The 17105-nt window shown below is 48.2% G+C and overlaps 1 protein-coding gene across 1 annotated transcript in view; it reads right to left on the reverse strand.

Moving 5' to 3' along the window:
* The window catches only part of CILK1 (ciliogenesis associated kinase 1), a 40922-nt gene that overhangs the window by 9683 nt on the left and 14134 nt on the right, over window positions 1–17105 (reverse strand). The window contains exons 5-10 of the mRNA XM_066252603.1: window positions 12271–12403; window positions 10688–10859; window positions 8074–8241; window positions 2832–3149; window positions 1220–1410; window positions 824–972 (exon numbers count right to left, since the gene is read on the reverse strand). Coding sequence (XP_066108700.1) covers window positions 824–972; window positions 1220–1410; window positions 2832–3149; window positions 8074–8241; window positions 10688–10859; window positions 12271–12403 — 1131 coding nt within the window. The remainder of the gene's footprint in view (window positions 1–823; window positions 973–1219; window positions 1411–2831; window positions 3150–8073; window positions 8242–10687; window positions 10860–12270; window positions 12404–17105) is intronic.

Below are 17105 nucleotides of genomic sequence, written 5' to 3' on the forward strand. Positions count from 1 at the left end.
CCGACTTCTGTGGCTATCTGTTCTCACTCCTTTCTTCCTTCTGTCCTTTGGGATTCCGTCTTTTCCCCTGACTTGGACATTATCGCCATCCTACGCTGATGACTCCAATCTGTACCAACGGCCCTCATTCCAATCTGTACCAACTCCCTCGTGTCCAAGGCTGCTTGACCTTAACCTCAAGCCAAACCACCTTCCCTCTAGACCAGTGTTCCCCAACCCCCGGGACCATGGACCGGTACCGGTCCATGGGCTATTTGGTACCGGTCCACAGAGAAGGAATAAATAACTTACATTATTTCCATTTTATTTATATTTAAGTCTGAACGATGTTTTATTTTTTAAAAATGACCAGATTCCCTCTGTTACATCCGTCTAAGACGCACTCTTGACGCTTGTCTCGGTCACGTGATACATTTATCCGTTCCACCCTAAAGGCCAGTCCATGAAAATATTTTCTGACATTAAACCGGTCCGTGGCCCAAAAAAGGTTGGGGACCACTGCTCTAGGCCACCCGCATTCCCGCTTGGTTCCAATGCTGCAGATTTCTCGGGGGAGGCCTCAGGCACGCTGCCTGGCTCTCACCGGTTCCTCCCCCCTCCCTGGGGGCTGGAACCAGTTTCCTCTACCAAATTTCTTCTCTTAGGCAACTATGTATAGAAAATAGAACCATGAGGCCTGGGCTCAAATATTTTCACGATGCTCCCAGCAGTGCTGAAGAGAAGCCCCGAGCAACCTGCCTTCCAACAGGACCTCTGGGAACCTATGATACGAGGGAGGTGGTTTCCCACCAGTGGGCAGAGGAAAGGCAAGTGTTTACGCTACCAGGCAAGTAGCGGGAGTGCTTCAAGTAGTGCTGCTTGGCCGCAGACCTCAGGGTCGGCGTGTCCCGCCTTGGGTGCGAAGTCTGGGTGGGGGCGCTGTTCCCTGTCCCCGCGGGCTCCGGGGGCTTCAGGTCCAGAACACTCTCGAATCTGAATTGAGAGAACACGGCTTAGAGAGCATCCCCAGACGGGTAACAGTCAGCTCCCGGACCCCAGACGGGTAACGGTCAGCTCCCGGACCCCAGACGGGTAACGGTCAGCTCCCGGACCCCAGACGGGTAACGGTCAGCTCCCGGACCCCAGACGGGTAGCGGTCAGCTCCCGGACCCCAGACGGGTAGCGGTCAGCTCCCGGACCCCAGACGGGGTCCGTGGACAGACAGGAGCCGCACACTTGCCTGCAGAGGGTCTCGTCGCTCTGCCTCTTCTTGTTTTTCAGGTCGGTCCTGGCGAGGGACGGACTGAAGTCCAAGTCCTCTAGGTCAGTCCAGTCATCGGAATCCTTCGTGGACCTGGAAACGAGGCCCCACCTTCTCCGGCTCTTTGGCTTGATCTCCCCGTTTCTGGGCTCCAGCCCAGCGAGGATTTTCTGTGTTCACACGGAGAGAGGAGAGAAGCCGTACCTGGCGTTAATGGAGGTCAGCCGTGGGTAACCCCGTGCTGAGCTTTCCTGGTCATGAAAAGGAGGGTCCTGAGGCGCCTCACCCCCCAATATGCACTGCTTGTCTGAAAGGACAGCCAGGGGAAACACACCCCCAGAGCCCCGTCTCTCACCTCCCCGCACGGGTGACACACAGGGGACACCACGCTGTATAAGGCAAGGATTTTGAAATAGGAAATCTAAGGTACTTCTCCCATACTGGGAAGATGGCGGGATTTTCATTCAGGCCTCATCTCAAAGAGTTAACACGATTTATAGTGTTATAAATAAAGATGTATGAGAATATAGCTAGGATGTCGGTCATCTGGCTCTTTTACAGAAAACAATACAAATAATGCCCTCGTGGTAGACCTGGAGATGATTTAACTACAGAATTAACCATAAGAGGAAATTTCCAAACACACATTGCTTTCAAGTCACGGGCTGCGGCGAGGCAAACGGTCCAGAGACACCGCCCTGTAACCTCACGCAGTGTCGTGTGCTGTCCTGGCCGGGAGCCACCACCCTGTGAGTGGATGCTAGTTGACAGAGCAAGTCTTATATTTGCATAAAGGCGTCAGAAGATCAGACTTTCACACAGCATTATAAAGCTACTGGTAACTAGACACCCGGGCCAGGTTTACCATTTGATTAAATTTAACACTCAGTGTCTCCTTTCGCACTCCTGCCCGGGAGGAGAAGCACGATCCGGGCTCAGGGAACAGCCCGGCGTTAACAGCCACTGAGGGCGTTCATGGGAATAATAACCTACAAGTAGTAGTAGGGGGCTTATGATTTTCAAATCTCTTGACCAGCAGCAGGACTTCTGATCCTCAGGAACAGCCCTGTCCAGTGGGCAAGAGAGACATAACGATCTTCTTTTACAGATGAGGAAACTGAGTCCACAGGGACTAGTAACAATGACTACCATTTATTGAGTTCCTATTAGGCCCCAAGTATTAGTTTAAACTCCTTCAAGTATTGATTAACTCATTTAGTCCTCAAAAGTATTCTGTCAGGCAGGTGCTACCGTCATCCCTCTTTCACAGGAAGGAAATGAGGAACAGAGAGGCCGGTCGTGAGCAGAGGGCCATCGAGCACGGCGGAACTGAGACTGGAGACCCTGGCAACCTGGCGGCGACACCCAGCACTGAGCCACACGGCGCTGCGACCAATAGGCAGAGCCAGAACTTGAACTTAGACCTTTAACTCCAAGGCCAAAGCTCTTTTTGCAATTCCATGACACCACAAAGATGAATTTATTATAATTAGACTTTATATGCTGAAAAAGAAAACAGCTCACACAGTAAGTGCAGTCAGTGGAGGAACAGGCCAGACACGAGGCCCACTAGTGAATCTTCGCCACTTACCGCCTGAGAATTCTTGGTGTGGAGAGATGGGAAGAGCAGTGGGCTTGGCTTGTCCTCCAGAAGATGGCTTGGGTGGTCTGCCCTGGGAGCCTCGGCTTTGTACGCGTACAGGAGGTGCTGAGGCGGCTGGCTGGCTTGCTGTTGTCTGGAAGAAATCCGCGCGTGTGGCTTGGCAGGGGGCTGGGCAGGAGGGACGGGCTTCATGTGCGGCAGGGGGCCTGCCTTCTCCAGGCTGTCCTTCTGTGGCTTTCCGGAGTCCTGCAGGCTCTGTGCGATGCCCAGCGGGTGCCCGATCTGGAAGTAGGAATATCGGAGCGCCTGCAATGACAAACGTGGCCGCGTTTAAGAGAAAAGTCTAGCCGGGAAGGTTAACTCCACCAGGCGCACGGGGCTACCTTGCAGGTAACCAGTTTACTATCATTCCTTAGCCCCAACCAACGATGGACAAAACAGGACCTTGAATCTGTAACACTCCTTGTGATTCTTCTTATCTAAAATACCATCAAATGCACGTACTTCAAACTATTTGGCTCAAGCAGTTGGTTACACTGCTGTCACCTCTGCCACTTCTGAAAAGTGTTCTTGCTCAACACAGATTCTAGCTTTGTAACGTATTTACTATATGTCTGAAATATTCATATAACGCTTCACCTTTCCCTTTCCATAGAAAATAGAAGAAATACAAAACCGGAAGAGCCAAACACAATGATCCTGGCAGACCCTGAAGAATCAAGGGTAAAATACGCGAATACATCTGCCTTTACCCCAGGAAGGCCGAGAGAGTAACACCTGACAGAGCCGCACCCTGCCATCAGGAACAACTGGCAATCAACCGGGGGAGTTGTTCTGAAGAATCCAGCTGTCTCCGTAGCTAAGGGATAAATGTTACAAGTCTTTCTGAGACATTCCCTGTCTTCCCTAGTCTTTTTGAATAAAAATCACTGAACAGAACATAACCGTTCTTAATTACTCTGGAACATAGTTACAAACACCGGCAACCACCACTACAAGCATAAACACAGAGGCAAACAATGTGGATACTCTGGCCGTGGGCCCTGGCAGCCAATCTGAACAGGCTGTTCTGTAGCCTCATTTCTGCAAGTCTCAACTGATTCAGGACTATTTCTATTTTTATTATTTTTAAATTTTTACTATTTTTCCTTTTTATTGAATTATTGGGGTGACACCGGTTAATAAAACTATACAGGTGTCAGGTGCACAATGCATCATCTGTACCCCGGGTTCTGGATTTATCACCTCAAGTCAAGTCTCTGTCTCTCACCCTTTGTCTCCTGTCCTCCTCCACCTCCCGCTGGCAATCACCACACTCTCGTCCCTGTCTGTGAGTTTTTCTCTCTTTTTTTTTCCTTTGGCTCAGTCCCTCGACCCCCACCCCACCCCCTGATAGCAGCTAGCCTGCCCTAGCTTCTCTGCCACTATTTCTTAAAAGCATGCTCTGCTGTCTTGGTTCCTTGTCACAGAATCTTTTCCTCTTCATCTCTTGTGTGTCCTTTGAAACATGGAGTCTGTCAGAAAGATTCCTTCCTGCCCTGAGAATGTTTGTGAATTTCATCCCTAGAAGTGCATTTCTGAGAGCTCTCCACCCCTCTTGAACCATCCAAAACCACCTTATGGCCCCAAATAGCTCTTTCTCCTTCGAGTCTTTGGGAAGCGGCTTCTCTGCAAGTCTTTGATCTCCCAACCACCAAACTCTCCAGCTCCCACAAATTCTAACATCACATTGGAACTATCTTCAAACGTCACCATCATTTTTGCTTAGCCAAATCATCATGTCTGATTAGAACTGGTCACCACTTTTTCAGTCCCTGAGCAATAAAATTGTCAACGAGACGAGGTGAGAAGGGGCTGAATGTGAAAGGCAGCTGAGGGTGGAGGCATGGGAGGGTGGAGGCCACAGGACCACGCCTCTTTCGGGTGACTTTTATAATCCAAGTCAAGGTGGCCTGGGGGTGGGTGAGTAGAGAAAACAGGAGGTACGGTGTCAGAAGACCTGCCCTTGTGTGACTGAAGTGCAGCTGGTTGCATTATCTGTACTAACTAGTTACTAAATGGGTGATTACGGCAGATCATTTAAATGTTCAGATTCAGTTTTCTCATTTATAGAATGAAAAGAGTAATACCCATCTCATGGAGTCTCATTTACAGAATGAAAAGAAGAAGAATAATCTCACGGGGTTCTCTGTCATCTGTAAAATGAGCAGCTGGATTTTACAAGATATTCTCCAATTCCCTTTCAACAACCAGCACTGCCTTCTAAACAAATCACTGTATAATTTTAACTCATAGAGAATATATATGAAAACATTTTCCAAATACAGGTAGATAAATCTGCATATTTTCATTTCTACTTATATGGTGATGTATTGTGAACTGTATGCCAGTTTTCAAAGCAACTATACTGTTTTGTAAAACTTAACTACTTTAACTTTAAATAGCAAGTTTCAAACTATTTTAAATTCTTATATATAATACACCAATAGTGGTTGTAAGGTCGGTGGATAATGGGGGATGGTCACATGGGGAACTCAGACCCGCGAACTTTGGCTAGGACCGCCCACAACCAAGTGCGCCAAAAGGAGGCTTCACAGGAACCGTTTGGAAAAAAGAGATCGTCTACCAGCCAGTGGGATTTCACCACGTCATGTTAGCTCCACTTCCCTAGAGGGACCCTTTAAATATCTCCCACGCAGTTTAATCTTTGCAACTTCCCTGGCCTCCATCTTTCTTTCCTCGGGGCCAGGGAAGCTTGCCGGGAGGGATGCGCTGTACTGAATAAAGCCTTTTGTTATAACACACTTGGTGGCTCCGAGCCCTCTTCCTTCCTTCTCAGCGGGGAAAAATACCTTACATTTTGGTGCCGAAAACCCGGAAGGAATTAGAAGTCTGCAAGGACCGCTCCTTTCCCGTCCTCTCCGAGAAAGAACCAGGATCTCCGACCTTCCACCCACTTTGGTGCACGGTGCGGTAGGTCCCCTGTCTCCAGCCTTCCCCTTAGTTCTTTCCACCGAGACTACCTGTCCGAAACCATAGCTACATCAGGGAAGTCTTTTCCATCCGTCCGAGTGTGTGTGCTTGTCCCCAAGCGCATCCACTTTACCTTTTTCGTCCGTGGCCAGACCTTGAGTTTTTAGGATGCTAATACTCAATACTGACCACTCCGAGGACTGAGGGCGGCTGTGAGGGCACAGGAATCTCCCTCCCTAAAGAAGAAGAAACTGTTCTTCTTCTCTGCTGTGGCCAGGCCACAGAACCCACTGAACTAGCCTCCTGAAGGGACTTTTGGTGTTAACACCCTCACCAATTTAACTATCGCCAAAAAAGCTGGGAATTGATTGGAGATCTCTTACATTCACGGCTTCTAATTATTCGCGCACCTCTCCTTAATCTCTGTGCTGCCTGTTCCACACCGCGCAGGCCTTTTTCTGGCCAGAGAAACCTCACCTAAAACCTCCACTCCTAATCTTTCCTTCTCCGCGGACTCCAACTCTCTCTCCCTCCTGTCTGACCCTCGCGGGTGCCCCTCTCTCAGGACTTTTCTCTGGTCCCTCTGTGGACCTCTTTTGTGCTCAGGTCTCTTCCCTCTGAGAGCCCCCTCCCCTCCCTTCTCAAAAACCTGTTTCTTATTCACCACTACCATCTCTTTCTCCTCCCCTGCTGGCCAGGGGCCCCTCCCTTCACTGTGTTCTTAAGTCCCTCCTCCATCAGGCCTTTCTCAGCCTGGCATTGGCTCTTACACTGGTTTTCAGGATGTCCAACCCCAATTTTCTTGCAGGAAGTTCCTGCCCTGTCCAGCGTTTCCTGCAGGATCTGGGTGCCGGGCTCCACACGAGCCCTCCTCCTCTTATTCTCAAACCCCCAAACCCCTATCCGGAACCTGTGAACACAGCATTTAAAGTTTTTAATGGTCCCAACTAATAAAAACAGGCCAAGGCTGTTCGCCAGGCCCGCATGCAGCAGAAAGTAACGCTCCAAACCCAAACTCTTGTGGCAACCCTGTGACCAGCAGAGCCACCAGCAGCTTGCTTTAAGTGTGGCAAGCAGGACCACTGGTCCCGGCAGGGCCCCTGCCTGCGGCTGCCCACTGAGCCCTGCCCTGACTGCAAGCAGCCCGGTCACTGGCGGAGTGATTGCCCCTTTGGGCAACAGGTTTTTCCTCAGCACCTCTACGTGGAGGACAAGCCGCCCAAATGGAAGGCCAATCCAGCCAGGTGGGTGCATCGCTCGAAGTCCTAGGACACAGCCTGGACTTGGAGAACCCAGGGTTCTGCAACAAGTGGGTAAGTCCATTTCATTTCTTGTGGACACGGGGGGCTACCTTCTCTGTTTTGCCATCACACTCTGGACCTCTAGTTCCCTCACAGGTCTCGGTTATGGGAATGGATGGAACCCCTTCCTTTCCCCTTTTTACACCACTCCTGACATGTAGTTTTGCCTCAAGCTTGCCTCCTTACAGGACCACTGGCAGTCGGAACCACTGGACTCCATCCATCTCCAGCTCACCAAAAGGCTGGACCCTGCAAATTCCCCAATTACTCCTCTTTTTAAAAAAAATCCTTACAGGACTGCATCCGCAAAGTTTCTCAACTCACGGCCACACAGATGTTCCTCCTGACACCCCTCAAAGTCACCACCTTCTGATCTCCCCCTCCCCACGACACCCCTATTCAGCAGGAAGTAGCCAGATGAATAAATGGTGCCCCTTTTTCTATTTAACACAAAAGGTCAGAATGTAAAGTCGGTGGATAATGGGGGATGGTCACGTGGGGAACTCAGACCCGCGAACTTTGGCTAGGACCGCCCACAACCAAGTGCACCAAAAGGAGGCTTCACAGGAACCGTTTGGAAAAAAGCCATCGTCTACCAGCCAGTGGGATTTTACCACGTCATGTTAGCTCCACTTCCCTAGAGGGACCCTTTAAATATCTCCCATGCGGTTTAATCCGTGCAACTTCCCTGGCCTCCATCTTTCTTTCCTCGGGGCCAGGGAACCTCGCCGGGCGGGATGCGCGGTACTCAATAAAGCCTTTTGTTATTCCACACTTGGTGGCTCCGAGCCCTCTTCCTTCCTTCTCGGCGGGGAAAAATACCTTACAGTGGTATTCAATACTATTTTTCCTCCATAATACCAAATAAGGTACTTGCTATCAGATTTGTAGGAATTATTCAGCATTGGCTATGAACTTCATTAGACATGTATCGAACAGAAGGAAGCGGAAGAAACCTGACTAGCTGTCGGCCGTTTCTTGGGGTCCCACTGGAGCATGTCTCTCAGGAGCTGGATGGCTTCGCTGCCAGCATTCGGAATCAGGGTCTTTAAGTTGTTGGGTACGCACTGGGGCCAGCGGAAGTTCATAGCACTGGAGAGTTGGTAGCCTTCCGGCCAGTCGGTCTGAAAGAAGGAAAAGGTAGAAAATCTTACTGAGCCAACCTGCTGTGACAGGAGTGCATATCCTGGCATGTGTGCCCAGAACAGCAAGGTGATCGAGTCATTACCACACCCACCTCCACGGTCGTGGCCCCATGTGTGATGACTGACACACGGGAGGATACTAAGAGAGAGACTAGGAACTGGTCTCATCATTTCAGAGACTGAAGTCTGGGAAAGAGTGGAAAAGACACTGGATTTGCCCCCAACTTGTTTTACAATCTTAACACAAGATAGTTCCTCTCTTGAGGTCTTAGAAACTGCTAGTGAGATATTTGGGGGGGGGGGGGAGGAATAAAAAAAAACACCTTGTCTCCAGGTTAAATAAATTTGTCAAAACCCACATATCCTCTCCTTGATGATTCAAGCTACACATGCTAAGAGTGGGCGGAAAGGAGGCTGCGCCCCGCAATCTCAAGCCCTCCACTTTTTCATCCATCGCACCTTACGACACTAAATGCTGCAGTGAATGACGGGAAATGAACAAATCATCTCCAAGGTCCCTTCGGGTTCCAACACTGATATTTTACAAGACACTTTCTGGTGCAATTGCCTTTTCTCTTCTTTCAAAGCAAAGTGTATTGCTTTTATCATTCATTCATTAGATAGTGACTGAGTCCCTACTATAAGGCCTAGTATTGAGTATCCAAAAATAAGCTGATATAAATCCTGCCCTTAAGGATAATAGTGTACAAAGGAGAAAATAAGATATTTATTTGCAAACAATAATACCGGATACAGATAGTTATCTAGAGGAGGAACGGAGTCTAGCAGGGGACTCTGGAAATCTTGAGGAGCCAGTAATGATTTGTTCAAATGACTGAATGATTATTTTTGAGGGACTGGTTTGTACCAGTGATGGTGCTAGTACCTGGAAAAAGAAACACAAATAAACACAAGACAAACCCTTGCCCTGAACGAGTGTATGGTCCAAGAAATGTATGTACACGGGTAATTAATACCACAGATCACAGGGGACGATGGCGAGGAGATGAGAGGAAGGGTGAGAAGAAAGATTATTGCGGGGCGTGGGAAACAGCCGGCTTGGGCACGGGAGAGCCCTTTAGTTGGGCAGAGTGCACATATGCAGCGCACTGCAGTGGGGAGATTCCAGGGTACACAGCTGCAGGGGGTGCAGTTATGAAGTTGGGGACAGGAATGGCAGTCATCACCCAGCAGGTGATGGGGAGCCAGTGGGTATTTTTAGGAGAGGGCAGTAACGGAGCTTTTCTTTTTTTTGGAAGATTTTATCTGTTGATTTTAGACAGAGTAGAAAGAGAGGGAGCAAGAAGCATCAACTCGTAGTTGCTTCACTACAGTGACTCATTGGTTGCTTCTCATATGTGCCTTGACCGGGCAAGCCCGGGGTTTCGAACCAGCAACTTCAGCATTCCAGTTCGACGCTTTATCCACTGCGCCACCGCAGGTCAGGCCCACAGCTGTTCTTTCTGAAGGTGACCTAGCTGTATACTGAATGGAAGGGAAAGGCTCGAAGGCAGAGGGACTGACGCCCCCAACAGGGAGGGCGAGCCCAGCCCAGCCTGAGACCGCGGCGGTGGACTCGACGGACAGGAGCTGCGGGAGAGCCGCTGTGCAGCGACATTCAACAGGATTTAAGGAGCCCTGCTCTTGGGGGAGGAGGGAGGTGACACAAAAACTCAGCCTCAAGGCTGGGGCTCTGGGGTGATGATGGGACCAGAGGCAGAAATGGGGAATGAAAGAAGGACGCTGGTTGGGGGTAAACAAAAAGACATCCGGGGCACCTTAAACCTGTGCAGTGCTGTGTGTCCAGTGTATCTCAATAAAACCAAAAGAAAAAATAAATAAGCAATGGTGATGCAAAACAATTACATGCACAAGTAAGTAATTTAGGAGTAGAAAAGGTAAACCAAAACACTAAACACAACATGTTAAGGTGAGAGGCACCTAAAACATTCCAATGTGTTTGTGTTCTTTGGAGGAAGTTTTTTTTTTGTTTGTTTGTTTTTAAAAAAAGGTAAACTGTCAGACACACTGAATTTGAAGTGATGGTTCGGGTGTCAGGGGAAATCTCACAGACAGGTATAAATAGGTGAGTGGGGTTATAAAGGAGGCTGGCGAGGACTACAGATGACATAAAGGAGGCTTCGGAATAGCTTACAAGTGCTGTAACCCTGAGAACAGAGAAACTGCAAGGGAGGGCAGACGCCACAGAGAGCAAAGCAGAGGTGGCCACAACAGACGTCTGCCACCTAAGAACGAAGAAGGGAGTGAGACGGCCCAGTCTGAGGACGTGGCAGTGCAGGGTTACTGAGGCCGAGAGGAAGATTCCAGAATGAGCAGGTGATCACAGTGCCGGAGCCACACGGGTGGAGGCCAGGGAGCACGGGGAGCTAGCTTTGGCCCACAGGCCTTTGCTCCATATCATTACCTTTTTCGGGGTTCCCAGTACTTGGCAAATTTTGAAGATCGTGTCAATTTCACTGGCGCCCGGGAAGAGCGGCCTGAGGGTGTACACTTCTGCCATGATGCAGCCCACGGCCCAGATGTCAATGGGGGAGCTGTAGTGGGTGGACCTCAGGAGCACTTCCGGAGCCCTGTACCTGGAGGCACAAAGGGGAACGGCCTGTGGTTGCTGCCACCGGTCGGAAGTCAATGCCATACATCATCGACGCCCAGTGAGACAGTTTGTATATTTCCATGTTCTGCCTGGTTCAGTGGGGCGGAGATCGGCAGCTGCAGGGGTGCTGTTGCTTCTCTACCTCCTGGCGTTTTCTACTGAGCATGCTCTACAGGACTCCTCCCTGCAGCCTCTCTGAGAAATTCAGAGAGTAAGACAAAAGCGTGGAAAAGAGAGTGACAGCCCTGGCTGGTTGGCTCAGCGGTAGAGTGTCGGCCTAGCGTGCGGAGGACCCGGGTTCGATTCCCGGCCAGGGCACATAGGAGAAGCGCCCATTTGCTTCTCCACCCCTCCACCGCGCTTTCCTCTCTGTCTCTCTCTTCCCCTCCCGCAGCCAAGGCTCCATTGGAGCAAAGATGGCCCGGGCGCTGGGGATGGCTCTGTGGCCTCTGCCTCAGGCGCTAGAGTGGCTCTGGTCGCAGCATGGCGACGCCCAGGATGGGCAGAGCATCGCCCCCTGGTAGGCAGAGCGTCGCCCCTGGTGGGCGTGCCGGGTGGATCCCGGTCGGGTGCATGCGGGAGTCTGTCTGACTGTCTCTCCCTGTTTCCAGCTTCAGAAAAATGCAAAAAAAAAAAAAAAAAAGAGAGAGAGTGACAGAGAAAAGAGAGAGACAGAACATACAGCTTGTTGTCTGTAGGCTACTTGGTCATGGCCAACCGCTTAAATTGCTAGGGTCTGAAAGTTTTAATAATGGCAATTAATCTGATTATTCAGACAGGTCTTTGGGGAATCTTTTACACAACTCTTTTATAAATGGTTTTCAGAAAGGTCTGTAAAATATTTACTGACCCTAGTTGCTTGCCTCAATGGATAGAGCACTGGCCCAGTGTATGAATGTCCTGGGTTCAATTCCTGGTCAGGGCACATAAGAGAAGTGACCATCTGCTACTCTACCCCTCCCTCTCCTCCCCCTTCTCTCTCTTCCCCTCTCACAGCCAGTAGCTCAACTGGTTTGAGCATTGGCCTTGAACGCTGGTTGATTCAAACATCAGCCTCAGACAGCAGTTGCCAGGTAGATCCCAGTCAGGGCGTATGTGGAAATCTGTCTCACTATCTCCCCTCCTCTCACATTAAAAAAAAAATATATATATATATTATATTATATTAATTATATAATTTATATTATGGAAAAGTATAATGGACTTCCCTTGAAATTAATTTACAACGCAAGCTTTTAAACCTTGTACAATGGCAACATATCTACAAATATGTTTTAAACTGCACTGTCTCTCTTAGTGAAAAGTTAATGTTTGTGACATTAATATCATCCTTAGTATAATGACATATTTTTAAAGAAATGTGATGAAATAATTTAGAGAGAAGTGGTATTCACCATCGAGTAGATACATAATCTGTGTACGGGGGTCTTGATCGGATTTCTCGGGCCAAGCCAAAGTCTGCAATTTTCACGAGTTCCGGCCCCATGCAGAGGAGGTTTTCAGGCTTTAGGTCCCGGTGGAAGAAACCTGGGGAGACAGGGGAGAAGGAAACCAAACGCAAGCTCGCTTCTGCGCTACTCTCTGCGGCTGTGTGGCTCTTTTCATAGCAGCTGTAATTTGAAAGGTAGTCTGGTCCGACCGACACTGAAAGCGCTACACATTCACCCTACCGACAATGCAGAGCCCTTTGGACCTCTCAAAGGACTTCATTTCCCCTGGACGAATTCAAAATGTAAAATTATTCCAGTTGATCATATTTTTTTTTCCAAGAGAGAAAATTTCTTTTAAAATATCAAAACTCAGTTATGGGCTCAGATAACTTTCCAAAAAGGAGTTGTCATTCAAAGGAAAAAAAAAAAATTATTTCCAAAGACAAGTCTTATGGGTATGGAGAGTTACTACCAAAGCAGAAACATAGTTACAATTTTTGTTCAAGAAACAAGGGATTTATGAATGTGACTTACTCACAGCAGAGATTCCGGCGTGTGTTGCAACAGATGTTGAAATGTTAAACACTACTGTGTGTAAGGGAGAAGCAGAGGTTCAGGGGTGCAGCTGCAGCTCACATTGTAAAAGGCAAAGATAACTCCTCAAGTGGGAAGCCGGCCTCAGCTACAGCAAAGCTGTGGGGGTACGCACAGCAGACGCTCAACACGCCAACCTTCCAGGTGATGCGGACGCCCACTGATACACGCCCCTGAAAGCCCAGAATCTCCACTCACGGAGAGCAGACCTCACTGTACGTGACTCTGAACCTCAACGGACCCCCACGCTGGACATACAACTCCATCCACCCTTTCAGTAGTGAATTCTTTTCATGCTCACTGACCCCTGGGAGTAGGTTTTTTTTTTTTCCAAAAAATGAAATTAGTTCCAGTTCCAGTTTTATTAACTTAAAATCATGTTTGTTGGATAACCAGTTTAAAGAAACAAGAAGAAGATACATTTGCCTTTTCTTATGTTGCCTTACACATGTACGATGGTACTCTGGATGGTCAGGAGGCACGAGGATGTACATGAATGAATGTTTGTACTACTCAAAGGTTTCATGTTGCTGATGGTGTTATTTGCTATGTGCTGTCATTATCAAGGCTGGGAAAGTTGGGTTCTCACTAGCACGTTATGGGAGAAATGAGTAGCCATCACGGAAGATCCACTCTCCCTCAACCACTGCCATGCTGGCCACGCTCCAATCTACGTCTCTGATGTACCATCTCCACCCCTTTCTCACCCTGTGTCTCTCATGATAGCAGCTGGATGTCACTGTCATCCCCATGTCAACCTGCCCCAAACCATCTCCCCTTCTCGCACCTTCGATAAGATACCAGATACCCTGTGGTTAGGCCGGATCCATCTTTGCCCAGGCAGTCAAGGACCTGTCACACTTTTCATCAGAAGACCTCAGATCTGTCCCGTGTGCCTTCTCACGGCCCCCTCCCAAATCCTGGCCCCCTCGCCGCCTATCCCTGCTCTGCCCCTTGCTAGCAGGCCTGCCTCGCTCCAGCCTGTCTGGGCTCCCACGCTTCCTGATCATTTAAACACTGTCCTTCCCTTGTCATTGTCCCATCTACACACACACACACACACACACACACACACACACCCCTTCCGTGGTTCCTTTTAAAATTATTTAATAAGCCTGAACTCTTCTCAGTCTATCTAAAGAGATAAACTGGTTTTTGATTACATACCATCAATACGTGTCAAGTGTGTTCCAGTCAGGTAAAATTCCCTATTTTCTTTAGGTTCACTGTCCACTCCCTTTAACAATGCTGTCCCCTTGTACTTTTTGTCTATATCAGTCCTGATCTTTGTCATCTTTTAAGACTTGTTTTGAGTTTCCCTTCCTTCATAAAGCCATTCCAATGTTAGCTTTCATTCATTCATTCATTCATTCATTCATTCATTCATCCATCCATTCATTCATTTTACCAATAAATATTCAAGGAGGGCTCACTCCATGCCAGGCACTGGGGTAGGCTCTGTGGATTCAGAACCAACCTGGACAGACATGATTTTGCCTTGGTGGACATATATGCCCTCCCCGGAAACCTGAGCAGAGCCCTGTCATCTTCAGGTATGTCAACCACCTCTCACTAAAAAAATACAGCACTTCAAAGGTAGAGGCCACGGTTTCATTTCTTCCGAGTATCTAACACAGTGGGAGGAGCATAGCAGTCTCATAATATGTCCTTACAGACTGAACAAAGGACTTGGACAGGTTTGCAGGGAACATGAAGCAACTTCATGGTGACTAATATGCCTGGGCCAAGGAGGCAGGGGCAACAGAGAACAGCCTAAGGCTGTTGGGAGGGCGGGAAGAAGGAAGCCTCATGAGATAGCAGCTGAGAACCGAGAGAGAAGGGTGTGACCCTGATGCCGGGTGGGAGACACGGAGGTCTCAGAGTGGGAAGTCCTCACCACAGAGTGAGTCCCAGCAGGACCAAATATACTGGTCAAGGTCATTTTCCCAAACCACTCCCTGTTCTAGAGGAAGAGGTGGGTAACTATAAAGTGGTTAAATGTGAAAACCTCGCGAGATGTCATGGATCATGGAAAGCGACAGCGTCTCAATAAAAGGACGCTCCTCTCTGTTCATCGTACCAAAGACACCAGGGCTTAGTACATACCAGGTCAGGCTCACCTGGATAGTATTATGACATAATGATGGGTCTGTAAGGTGAATGGCTGGCTAAGATGGACAAGGTGACTATAATTACAGAGGCTAGACCCCAGTACACATAGAAGGGCTGAAGGTACAGAAGTGATCGCACACATTCGAGAGGGCCACCAGTGAGAAGAGGAAGTGCTTCCTTCTACCAGCAAGAGGCTTCTATTTTCCATAATCCGAGGCAGTGAGAGATCAAAGGAGTTAGGCCTGAGTTAGACCAGAGACAAGCACAGCGAATTTTCTATTTGTACAGCATCCCATGTGTATGTGATGAGTGTTTATATGTACATATGTATTCAGAAAGAAAGAATATATATATCCCATTGCTTCCTTCTTTATCTTTTCATTGTACCAACATATGCCTGATGGCCTTCTTCATACCAATTCCTGAAGTATCCTCACCAAATTAAGAGAAAATTAAACCTAAATTATAGGAAGAACCAAACTTAAGGCTGTCGACAAATTCAAACAGTAATTCGGTATTAGTAAAAAATGGCCTTTGAAGAGAAAGAATTTTTGATGTAGACAAATTGGGATGGCTTATTCTCAGCCTAATTAAATTAAGATGATCAGCGCCCACCAGAGTGGGCGAGGTCTGTTCTAAGACTTTGAGTCATTGTGTTTGGACCCTCTGTTCTTCAGAGCACCATGCAGCTCCCAGAAGGCCTGCCTGCACGCTCCCATCTTGGAATTAAGGATGCAAAAATGCACCAGCAATTATCAGAGAGTGACCTTTTGTCAGTGCATCCAGGAAGACTCCCGTGGCCCCTGAAAATATATGAACCGTGAGACCACGGTATCTCTTCCTAAAAACTCAGAGCATTGCAAACACCCCAATGAGAAATGAAATGGTAGACGTTGTTCTCTTCCTGAACAGATGGGAAAAGTGAGTGGGTGAACTATTCACAATCCTACCCAGGAATGTGTCACAGCTGTTACACTATAGAGCTCTACTCTGTCCCTCTGGATCCATGTGGCTAAGTTTGGATTTGTGGTTCCAGTCCTCTCAAGCCCACAGTAATGCTGTTTCTCCTCTTAGACTCCCCTTTTCTCCTTTTGTTGGGCTAAATTTTAATTACTAGACTTATGTGGCATTTCTGTCACAATGAGTCATTGTCCTACAGTCCCCAAGCCCCACTGCCACCATCTGTAACACCCACCTCCACAGACTTGCACCTTCTCCTGCGCATCGCCCTGTACTCAGACCTAAGTATTCCTGAGCCCCAGACCGTGTATCATGCTTCCGCTCCGGGTCCTGCTCCTGTAAACATGGATTCCTCCTCTCACCCGTCCAGCGTGACCCTTCCCCTTACTGCTAACCCATCCTTAATTCTACTTCCACAGAGAACATGTGTGCTGACGGGATGAGGAGAATGAAGATTCTGGTTCCTCCTATGTCCCTCGAAGCAGCTCTCTTTTATATGGACCATCATCCTTCAGGCCCCAGATAAATGATTAGAGGGCAAATGGCTAGGGAAAAAACTTAATTGCAAACAGACTCTTAGAATTGGCTGGTGAAAACAATCTGTCACTGGACATATGTTGTCTGTTATACTGTATTCGAGTATAAACCTTTATAACTAGGAACATTCATGGATATGTCTGAGGAATCTAGCCTGCTGTTCCTTTCATAACTGAATAACAGCAATAGCTATTATTATTAGCCTGTGTCCATGGGTTCTATTTCTCGGTAATTAAAAGTATAAGACCCTCATGTCATGTACGTTTACTTTTGATTTCTATTTTAATAAAACATAACCATTTCCATATGAGAGGCAATACTGCATAGGGGTTAAGTGTGCAGACCAACCAGACTGCCCGATTTAAAATCCCAGTTCTATTCACTGGCTGGAAAATCACTTTACCTCTCTGTGTCTCCCTTCCCTCATCGGTAAAATGGGGAAAAAACCACATCGACCTCGTGGGGTGCTTTAGCAGGATTCAATGTGTTGATACGTGTAAAGCTGTTAGAGCAGCACTCAACACATCGGCTCCTTGCAAGAGCGTGTTGTTATTAGTGGCATGAATTCTCTCATGTTCTCTTCCCAACAACCCAGC

This window comes from Saccopteryx bilineata, chromosome 1 (assembly GCF_036850765.1).
Source record: "Saccopteryx bilineata isolate mSacBil1 chromosome 1, mSacBil1_pri_phased_curated, whole genome shotgun sequence".
NCBI classification, from domain to species: domain Eukaryota; kingdom Metazoa; phylum Chordata; class Mammalia; order Chiroptera; family Emballonuridae; genus Saccopteryx; species Saccopteryx bilineata.